The sequence below is a fragment of the Mustela erminea genome, chromosome 9 (genome assembly GCF_009829155.1).
Source record: "Mustela erminea isolate mMusErm1 chromosome 9, mMusErm1.Pri, whole genome shotgun sequence".
In the NCBI taxonomy this organism is placed as follows: domain Eukaryota; kingdom Metazoa; phylum Chordata; class Mammalia; order Carnivora; family Mustelidae; genus Mustela; species Mustela erminea.
In genome coordinates, this window is record NC_045622.1 from 37,547,900 (window position 1) to 37,558,331 (window position 10,432).

The 10,432-nt window shown below is 53.9% G+C and overlaps 1 protein-coding gene across 3 annotated transcripts; it reads right to left on the reverse strand.

The window, feature by feature from the left end:
- Positions 1–257: 257 nt before the first annotated feature.
- On the reverse strand, positions 258–6,362 carry IZUMO1R (IZUMO1 receptor, JUNO). Of its 3 annotated transcripts, none has more exons than XM_032359937.1 (5): positions 6,071–6,362; positions 4,751–4,916; positions 3,884–4,072; positions 3,323–3,455; positions 258–3,145 (listed from the first exon to the last, which is right to left on the reverse strand). In XM_032359937.1, exons 2-5 carry the CDS (start codon positions 4,889–4,891, stop codon positions 2,790–2,792), a joined length of 819 nt encoding a protein of 272 aa, XP_032215828.1. In that variant the 5' UTR covers positions 4,892–4,916; positions 6,071–6,362; the 3' UTR covers positions 258–2,789. The 3 variants fall into 3 exon arrangements, with proteins under 3 accessions (XP_032215828.1, XP_032215829.1, XP_032215830.1); XM_032359938.1 differs by having other exon boundaries at positions 4,751–4,919; XM_032359939.1 differs by having other exon boundaries at positions 4,751–4,941.
- Positions 6,363–10,432: the final 4,070 nt, after the last annotated feature.

A 10,432-nucleotide genomic window follows, 5' to 3' on the forward strand; every position in this document is an offset into this window, starting at 1 on the left:
AGAGAGAGAGAGGGAAGCAGGCTCCCTGCCGAGCAGAGAGCCCGATATGGGACTCGATCCCAGGATCCCGAGATCATGACCTGAGCCAAAGGCAGCGGCTTAACCCACTGAGCCACCCAGGCACCCCTAAAATTTATTTTTTTTAAACGATTTTATTTATTTATTTGACAGACAGAGATCACAAGCAGGCAGAGAGGCAGGCAGAGAGAGAGGGAGAAGCAGGCCCCCTGCTGAGCAGAGAGCCTGATGTGGGGCTCAATCCCAGGACCCTGGGATCATGACCTGAGCCGAAGGCAGAGCCTTTAACCCACTGAGCCACCCAGGCACCCCTTGTAACTTTTTCATAGCTAAATCCAGAAGTGGTTCGAAGCGGGTAGCCCTGGAGCTAAGGGGCTGACTGGCTGGGGGCTCTGTTGTTCTGTGTTAGGGGGGTTTTGACCTACAAGTTATAGCCATATGTATGGATCTCTCTGCTTGAAACAAATCACTCAACTGCAAATCTAACAATTCTATTCCACTACTGAAAAACATCACTCCTCTAACCACAGACAGGGAGAAAACTTGGTCTCTTTCCTGACCATGGCCTGCCATAAGCCTGCCCTCTCTCCCAACATTTGCCCCAGTCCCACTTGCCAGGGTGTTCTGTGGAAGCCTCATGAGCTGGGATTGTGGGGTCAGACCTACCTGATTTCAAATCCTCATATCTGATTTAACTTGAAAGGCAGGTGTAAGGGTGACTCTCAAGGCTTTTGGAAGGATCAGATCAGCTAATGCATGTTAGGAGCTTAGCAGAGCCGCAGGCACGGAGTAAATGATCAATAAACAGTAGCAGTTACTAGGGCTCCCAGAACTGGTCTTGTTTGGGCTATCTCAGTGTTAACCTTACTTTGATTAATTTTATATTTTTATCTAAAAATACTTTTAAAAAAGTCATTTAACTCTCAGCTTTAGAACCACACGCATATCCTCAGACACTTCATTCAAGTCCTTAATTCTTTTTTTTAGTAAAATGATAGTTTATTAAGTGAAGATAGAGAAAAGCCAAGTCCTTAATTCTTAAGAAATTTTACCTATATGTATTTTTGAAGCCACAATTTCTTGATTCACTTAAGAGTAGGTAAAGTTCCTGTTTCAGATCACCGGGGCCTTAGGGACTGGCTGGTTTTTGTTTAGCCTTTTGTTGTTGTTGGTTCTGTGCTTAATGAAAAGATCTCTCTTCAGTGGGCTCAGGCATCACCCCCTTTGTGAGGATCCGCAGCCCAGTCCCTGTTCTCTCAGGCTTCCAGCAAAGTGCTTTGTGTCCCCTGCTAGTGTCAGTCTCCTACTCCAGACTCTGAGCACCTCACTTAGGAGGACCGTCCTCACTGGTTTGAGAACCCGAGTGCCCGAGCTGTGACAGGGTCTGTTCAGGGAAGGAGCACATTCAGGGGGAGGGTGGAGGGTTGGAGATAGACTTGAACGATGAGCAAGTCTTACTGGTGTCTGGTGAGAACGAGTGTCAGAAAAGCCAACTACCTCGGGGGCTGACATATTAGAAACCCTCTTTGTCAATGGAAAGGTTATAGGGAAGGGGCCATCTATGCTGAGAAGCTGCTGGGCTTCTGGTTCTGGAACGTTCCGGGTGGTTGGATTGGCTCCCACGCCACTTACAAAAGGGGCGTGAAGTCTGCCCCAGTGCCCCTTCTCTGGTTCAGTTCTGACTTCTCTCTTATTCTTTATGGTGTGGCACTGCCTGAGAAGCACAGACTGTAGCCCCACAAAGAGTGGCATTGGCTTTTCCCTTTTTCTTTTTGTAAGTTAAGAAATCATGAAGTCCAACTCCATCATGCCTCTCGGTGGGGGTGGGGAGCCATAGTCTTAACTGAAGGCCAATGGACTTGCCAAAAGTCCTATAGAAAGCAGTAAAACTGGAATAGAGCCCTGGCTTCCAGAATTCCTGAGCTGTGTGTTGTGAATCTGGGGTTAAAAGAGTAGGAAATGGGCAGCTGGGAGGCTCCCTCAGTTAAGCGTCCACCCTCGGCTTTGGTTAGGATCCCAGAGTCCTAGGATCCAGCCCCCTGTCAGGGTCCCTGCTCAGCCGCAGGAAGTTTGCTTCTCCCCCCCCACCCCTCCAATCAAGTGCTCTCTCACCGCTTGACCTCTCAAATAAATAAAATCTGGGAAAAAAAGAAAAGGAAGAAGAAGAAGAAGAAGAAAAAGAAAAATGCCTCAAGCATTGGAGGGGACTTAATCTTGTATCCAAGATAAAACCAGTGGTCTGGGTGGTCCTTACCCTACCTTTGCGTCTTCTGTATGGCACAGGGCTTACGGGGGCTGGGGGGAGGGGGTGTGGAAAGTCTTCCCCCCAGGAGGCGTTCTGAGGAGGGAAGGAGAGGACCTGGCACACGTGAAGAAGCTAATTGTTAGGAGTTAGGTTGCAGCCAACTCTGAGACGTCAGTGCAGCAGGCGGACTGGCTCCCCGACGGTAGGGCTAGGACAGAGTGGGTCACGCGGAGGGGGAAGGTCAAGTACAGTTTTATTGGAGGCCCCATGGTGGGACAGGAGGCCAGGGTGGTGACGGCCAGCTCTGTCCTGGAAGGAGGTGGGCACACCCTGGACGAGAAGGGCCTGGAGCCCCACACTGGAGTCCGCAGAGGCCCCGTCAAGGCAAAGGGAGAAGGCCACGTAGGCGCTTCCGGCCTCTGCTGCTTTCCAGGCAGCGGAAGACAGAACAGAGCAGAGTGGGATGGTGGGGGGCGGGGGCGGCTAGAACTGAATGTTCGGTGCTCGGGCACCCGCTTCTGAAGCCTCAGTGTCTCCGGCCCCCAGCCTGTGCTGCTCTATTTACAGGAAGGACCCAAGAGAGGAGGAATGTGGGTGGGAGAAGAAGGGGCTCTGGGGATAGGAACGCCGGGAGCAGAGAGAAGGCCAGGAGCTTGCAAGGGTGGTCCCGGGACGGGGCTGTGCTGGCAAAGAGGCGGGCCACGGCCACATTGGGGTTGCCCTGAGCAGGCTCAAACCACTTCTGCAGGCACTGCCCGCTGTTCCGGTGCTCAGGGCTCGCCTTGAAGAAGTGACTCCAAATATTCTCACACAGGTCAACCGGGGTGGGGAAGTAATGGGGGAAAGGGTGGCAGAAGGCCTGTGCAGGGCAGAGGTTCTTGCCTGTGGCGGGATGGAGGCACACCCTTAGCTCCCCCTCCCCTCCCCATCCCCCCCATTCTTCACCCTTGGGGAGCAGAGGGGGCTTGCGCTTGCCCTGCGCGGGGGGGGGGGGGGGGGGGGGGGGGGGGGGGGGGGGGGGGGGGGGGGCGGCGGCGCTGCTGAGCGAGCGACACTTACCCTCAGTCCGGTCCCAGCCATGCCAGTCGGCTTTGCAAGTGTAAGACGTGCGGCAGTCTTCCCACCACTGCTCATAGTCCTCCCGGCACAGGGGCACCTCCAGAATTCGCTCGCCTGGCCCGCCCGAGTCCAGCTGGATACAGGCATGGCAGGTGACAAGAATGCTAGTAGCAATCGCTTGGAGATGATCGGTAGAAGCGAGGGTACTTGTGCCAGGTACCCTCGGAACCAATTCTCCTACGGAGTCTATAAGCAGGGCTTTACCCAGAACAAGGAGGCTTGGAGGCTCCACTGTTCCGCCCTGGCTACACAGCTTCGTCCATCTGGCAGAATGGGACTCAGAGGGGCTCTCCTCCTACAGTTCTCATCTCTGCCCCACTAGGCTGCTCTCCAGGGCCTAAGGAAGCTGCCTCTCCAGCTTTTGTCCCAACCCGGCCTCTGACTACGCTGCCTGTAGGGGGACAGCACGGCCTGCGCTGCTAGCAGCGTGGGGCTCAGGTCCTCAGTAACAGCACACTGCGTGGACCTGCCTCCTGCCTGCCCCTGCCCCAGCCTCCTGACCTTCTGGATCCAAGGCCCCAGGTTTGGGGAGCACTGGTATAAGCAGATGGCCTGGAGGAAGTGCTTCTCGCAGTCTGGCAGCATCACCCCACAGTGGTGCAAGCTGAAGTTGTAGAGCAAGGGCAGGTCCAGGTGGGTGTTCAGGCTGGTGTCTGCCCTGCAGCACGCATTGCCTCGCCAGGGGTTGCACTGAAGGCCAAAGAAGAAGGAAAAGGCATGGGGGTTGGTAAGACATGGGAGAAGGAGGAGGGCCTGGGCAAAGGGGATGGCTTCAAGTCGACAGCACCCATATAGAAGAAAAGCGGGAATTCACAGCCAAAGGGGCCCTGCACGCTGATCTCCGTGCTGCAGGCTGCTGCAGTCCTCTAGAGACTGGACTTGCAGGGGGTCACCTCCTGAGGGGCCGCTGAGGAGCCCCACGAACCCCAGGGGGATGTGGAGCCCTGAGAAGAGCTCCCAGGGAAATGCCAGTTCCACAACTCCACCCTGCCCCCCATCAATTGCCTTTAGGGCTTGGGGAGGGGTGGCCAGAGTCCTAGGTCTCCCCTGTGCCTATTGGTAGGAAGGCTAGAGGAGGAGGACCTGGTTTGCATTTATGCCAAACCAGTGCTGAGCCTCCTGGATCACCACCTGCCTCTGTTCCCCAAGTGACCCAGAAGCTCAGAGATGGGAACTTTGAAGCACCCAACAGTTATGATCTCAAAAGGCCATAGTGTCCCTCCAGTGGCTCGGGCCCCAATACCAGCATAAGGAACCACATGAGTTAGGGTTGGTGGTGGTTCAGAAACCATTGTGGCATTTACGTCCCTTCCCTGAGCTGCCAAAGCAACCCCCCTCCCACCCCCAGGCAACATCTGGCCTCTGTACCTCTTTGTAGAGCTGGTCTTCTGGGCCAGGCTCTCGCTTGTGGTGTTTGGTGTTCATGCAGACATTGAGCAGCTCATCCCCAGCCCAGGTGGGTGGTGCGACTGTCCACAGCCCTAACAGGAGCAGCCACGACCAATCCATGGCCGATGGCAGACAGGAGCCACACCTGCTTGGGTGAGAGACCGGACAGGCTATCCCAAGGAGTGTGGTTGGGTGTCAGGGCTCTCTCAAGTGACCATGACCCTCTGGCTGCTCTTAGAACCTCTATCAGAGGTGGCATCAAAAAATGTCAGGGCGGGTAGGACATACTTTAGCGTTCTGACACCCACTCCCAGTGATGTCCGGACACCTAAAGGGACTCCCAGGAAGAGCCCAGGCCTAAGGCGAGGGAGTGTCAGTGTGGAATGGCTCCAGCCTGGGAACTTTTCCTGGCCCCTCCCCGTTGGAGGCAGACCTCTCCCCTCCACACACCAGCCCCCTGCCAAGACATAGGGGCTGGGAATTCAGAGCTTTGATCCTGGATGAGCAAATGCTCAGTAACCAGATTCTACAGGGCGCAGAGGGCATAGTGGGACCAGGTGGTGGGCCAGGTGCAGTGCTTATGCCATTGATGGCCAGCCCAGACTGCAGCCTCCCTGAGGCATCCCTGCAGGGCTCCCTCCCCAAGCCGCTGGTCCCCACCCATTCCCTCCAAAGGAGTCCTCCCCTTCACCCCCCTCCCCCACCCACCCCTCTCCCCCGGGAGTGGTGGTTCTGCTTCCACTGGACCCAACCCAACTCCCACCCTCCTGAGCAGGAACTTCGGGGGTGGGAGGGGGGTGGGGGGGGGAGAAAAGCCCAGCAGGAGCGTGCCCACTCAGCTGTGCCTGTCTTGCACATCCGAAGCCCGCTCCTCAGCACAGGAGCAAGGAGGCGGCTTCCCCTCTTGGGGTTTGCTGAGCACTGTGTTTCCAGCTCTGATCTGGGTAGTAAGGCAAGGGAGGGGAACAGCAGACTGAAAGAAGAAAGGCAGAAGAGCACCCTGTGTCAAGTGCCCAGTGCCTTACCCATCCACGGAGCCCCTGGCTCCCACAATCCCCCAGCACTCGCAGGAAGGCCACTGTGGCCCATCACAGTGAAACTGAAAACCCCTGGCCTTACCTGAGTTTCGAGCAGCCCGCAGGCTGGGGATGGAGACCCCAGCCCCACCCCCCCGAATCTGCCCCTACCCTCACTCCAGTGTCGGGCACAGCTGTGACCATCCAGTATCTTTCAAGAAGCTGGTTTAACAGGGGAACAGAGGAAAGATGCTGCCTCTTCTCGTGCTTTCTGCATACTTACTTTCAAAGTGGGAGCGGCTCCCTCCTGCTTCCAGAGATGGGAGGCTGCCATCTTGCCCATTTATGGCCCCCTCCACACAGCCCAGGTGCAGATGCAGAGCTCCAGGTGGCGTCCCTTAAATGGCATCCATCTCACGGAGCTTGGAGCTCGAGGCTTTCACTTTCTCAGAAAAGCAGAGACCCGGTAGTAGGAAGGCTCCTGGGCTCTGGTCAGCTACTGACTTTTGTTCTTGGCCCTGCTGGCCAGCCGGATGGCCTGTAGAACGTGGCCAACTCTCTGTAAGTTTGCCTGTCTGTATAAAGGGCTGTTTCGTAATAGGGGTGGCTGGGAGAAAGAAATGAAGGAGAAAATTCACAGAAAGGACTTGGCGTTGTGCCTGGCACAGAGTAAGTCTTTTGGCTTTAATTCTTTTCCTTTATCCTGGGAAGCCTTTGTCTCTGGGTCCCTGTCTTCTGCCCCCCTTCTGCCTGCAGCTCCACCTGGCCCTTTGTGGGCTCAGACACCTGGGATGGCACCACCCGGTGGCTTGAGTGACAGTGAGCGACCTCAGTCAGCTTGCAGGCACCAGGGTTCCTGCTGGTGCCTGCATATAAAACAGGGCCTTGGAGACCCAAGATTTTCAATGTGTGACCAAAGCCCAATCCAACAAAACCAAGAAAGCCCCCTCCCCGCTGCAAGCCCACTGAACGGCCTCCCTGAGCATGCAGAGACCCTTGTCCTGTGAAGTATTCTGTAGCGCCCTCGGCCGTGTACGTGTTCACAAGAAAGTCCTCAACCAAGAGAGGCTGGCAGTCTCGAACAGGACTCTTGGGAGAGGCCCAAAGGTGATGGGAACTCTGGAAAAGGAGCCCCTCCCTTGCGCGTTTCCTAAAACAAGTCCCCTCTCCAAGGGACAAGCAGCCCAAGTGACTGAAGTGGTACCGGTAGCCAGGAAACTAAAACAATAAGAGCACTTTTATACTTGAAGCACACAGAGCCCACCCTGGGTTGCTCAGCTACGAGGCTGATGTGGAGACGTCATCACCGCGGAAAATGGAGTTCTCCGCAGCGCCATGTGCCAAGCGCCACGAAGGACCCAGACACTGGGCTGACACCTTCGCCACGGGGTCTGACTCACCCCTAGAAACGACCCGAGCCTGAATGCCCTCCCTGATTTCACTGTGGGGAGCCCGAGGCTCAGGTGGGGGGGCAGGGGCAGAGCTTCATATCTGATGCACAAGGACCAGCTGAGTGGGTTCCCTTCAAGAGGACGAGGCAGATGGTCATCCGTCCAGGTCTCCAGGGAGGTCTGTTTTTCAGAAAGTCAAATGCCACAATCAGGTGGTGTTTCGGGAGGCCTGCATCTAGCTTTATTTGCGAGTGGTGCTGATCACTGGCCCAGCCTCCTGTGTCCTTTTTTTTTTTTTTTTTTAAGATTTGAGAGAAAGAGAGATTGAGAGAATGAGTGGGAGGAGGGGCAGAGAGAGAAGTAGGCTCCCCTCTGAGCTAGGAGCCCCACGAAGAACTCAGTCCCAGGACCCTAAGATCCTGACCGGAGCCCAAGGCAGACACTTTACCAACTAAGCTACCCAGGTGCCCCGAGCCTCCCTTGTCCTTAAGTAAGAGTTCGGAGTCCCCCCTTTTAGGGTCTGATACCACACAGTCCCTGCATTTCTGTGGCATGGGTCTTTCTCCAAGGGCATCCCTGGGGGCAGGAAGAGCAGGCAGGCCTGCCCTGTTCAAGTCCTCACAAACGACAAAGCTCCTAAGCCTCCCAAGGCTGTGGGCGTGACAGCGACAAGAATCCAGCAGTGAAGCCCAGAAGTAATTATGGGAATGGAAAACAGGTCCTCTGATAACTCTCCTTCACAGGGAGGGAAGGAGAGGGAAGGGCTTGCTGACAGTATCTAGGACAAGGCTGGTAGGAAATGAGCTGAAATGACACTCCTCACAGGTGCTGGGCTTGGGGCCGTAGTGGGGAGTGGGAGGGTTGGGGAGAGTGGGAGGGATTCCTCTCCCAGAACCATCAGGCCAACAGCTGCTCTAGCGAACAGGCAGTTTGCAGGCCTGGAGGAAAACTCATTTTTGTTTTATTGTGATTGAGTCGTCCCAAGAAATCTGTTTTGTAACTGAAAGCTGATAAATTAAAGCTGGCTGGGGTTGAAGAAGCCATTTGAAGCTGCTGACCTCAGACGCTTTCCTTCTGAGAAAACAAAACACTTGAACTGCAGCGAGCAGAGCTACAGCAGCATCGCTGGGCGAGGGCTGAGGGGAGGAGGAGGTGGGTGGGAGCAGCCCAGCCCCAGCAGGGAAGTAGCCACTCTCCGACTCTACCCGCTGACTCTCCCCCTTGCTCGTGAGGTGCTGTGGCCCACTGAGTTCCCCCACGAGTTCCAGAGCAGACTAAGAAGGCAAAGGATTCATGTCAGGAATCTCCTGGTGGGGACCCGAGGTCAGAGGCCAGTTGAAGGGGACACTGGTGCTGACTCAGTTCTTCATGGGTGTTAGGAGTCCTCCTTTTCACCCCAAAATCTATTGGCCATCCTTGCTCAACTCTTAACTGGTTTGTGGCCTGGTTTGTTGTTTATCCCTAGCCTGCCTTCCTGCCACAGTCACCACACTTGGTGACTGTGGTCCATCACCAAGTCCATCACCAAGTCATTGACGTAACTTCTGAAATAGCTCTTGAATTTGAATTCTTCTCTCCCTTTCTCTCTCCAGTTTCCGGGGCCATGACTACCTTTCGCCTTAGTTACTGCAACCACCTCCTCACTGGCTCCTATTCCCCTTTCTAGAATGTTCTACAATCAGCCAGAATGAACTAAATTTCCCTGTATTTTATTATCAACATTTTCAAACATAAGGAAAGTTGAGAGATTTTACAACAAACACCTGTATCCCCATCACTTTGATTTTACCATTACCATTGTATTGTATTTTCATTGTCCCACATCCAGCCAGCCTTCCAGCCTTCTAGTTACCCACGGGGCTGCTTTTCCATTATGCACTTCCAAGTAAATCACAGATCTCAGTATGCTTCCTCTTAAGTAATTTGTGTATCCTTATCATTAACCAAGTTTAATATTTGCCTCCATGTGTTTTTTAATAACCCCCTTCAGCTGGATCTTTTTAAAAGGTTAAAGGTGGATAAGATACTCTCATGTTTAAAAAAAAGCCTTCCAGATTTAACATAAGTCCCGAATTCTCAACCCGTCCCAAGGACCCTGTTTCATCAGGTCCCTGTTTACTTTGTGTGCTATTCTCTTGTGCTTTACAGCTTTCAGCAGGTCCTCCTCACACTGACATTGAGACCACCCTGTGCCGTCGCTCTGCCGGGCCCTTCCCTCCAAGCTCACACTCCATGGCTGCTACCTCCTACGGATCCCTCAGCTCTGAGGATGGATGGCTTCTCAGGGGATGTGTGTGGCCCCCACCAGGATTGGTGAGTTCTCTCAGGCCGGCCCCTGTTGTGGATTTTACCATCCGTCATTGTGAATGCCTGCTTGCAGCTCCAGCCAGGCACCAAACACAGTGCCTGACCCAGAATGGCTAGTCAATACACGTTTGTTGAGTAATCAAGCAGAAAATACCTGAGTAGAATAAAACTGCGTTTCTCTTTTTTTTCTGTAATCTTTATTTGAGAGAGACTGAGCATGCGCACACTCACACGCCCACCCGTCCGTGCCCACAAGCACATGGCAGGTTGTCAAGGAAGAGAATCTCCACATAGACTCCCCACTGAGTGCAGAGCCCGATCTGGGACTCAATCTCATGATCTTGAGATCACAACATGAGCTGAACCAAGAGCAGGATGCTTAACTGACTGAGCTACCCAGGTGCCCCTAAAACTGTATTTCTTAAACACTTTCTTTTTTTTTTTTTTTTAAGATTTTATTTATTTATTTGACAGAGAAAGAGCACAAGTAGCAGAGAGGCAGGCAGAGAGGAAGGAAGCAGGCTCCCTGCTGAGCAGAGAGCCCGATGCGGGGCTCAATTCCAGGACCCTGGATTCATGACCGGAGCTGAAGGCAGACGCTTAACTGACTGAGCCACCCAGGCGCCCCTCTTAAACACTTTTTAATCCACCTGCTTCTTTAGTTTAACCTGACCTAGTCCCTCTCCTTACCCCTCCACCTTCCTTCCTACCCTTTATTCCATCCCCACCTATGCTTCCTGCCTCGAGTTTAAAATTACCTCTCATTTTCTGTTCTCGTCCCCTCTCCTCACCCTCCTCCTCTCTGTCTCCCCTCCTTTTCCACTCCGCCTTCCTGCACCCTTCGATTTTCTCTCTCACTCTCAGACTCTCACATGGGATTGTCTTCAGTTTCTGGTGATTTCTGTGAATGCTGGAGCCTTTCATCACTTCCTTGAAGAGACCACTTT

What these genes read in the sequence shown, in the direction of transcription:
- IZUMO1R (XM_032359937.1), bottom strand. Translation starts at nt 4,891, where the DNA reads ATGGATTGGTCGTGGCTGCTCCTGTTAGGGCTGTGGACAGTCGCACCA. An exon ending in TGGGGCCTTGGATCCAGAAG is followed by an intron (nt 3,456 to 3,883) that starts GTCAGGAGGCTG and finishes GCCTGTATCCAG; the next exon opens with CTGGACTCGGGCGGGCCAGG. An exon ending in TGGCTGGGACCGGACTGAGG is followed by an intron (nt 3,146 to 3,322) that starts GTAAGTGTCGCT and finishes ATCCCGCCACAG; the next exon opens with GCAAGAACCTCTGCCCTGCA.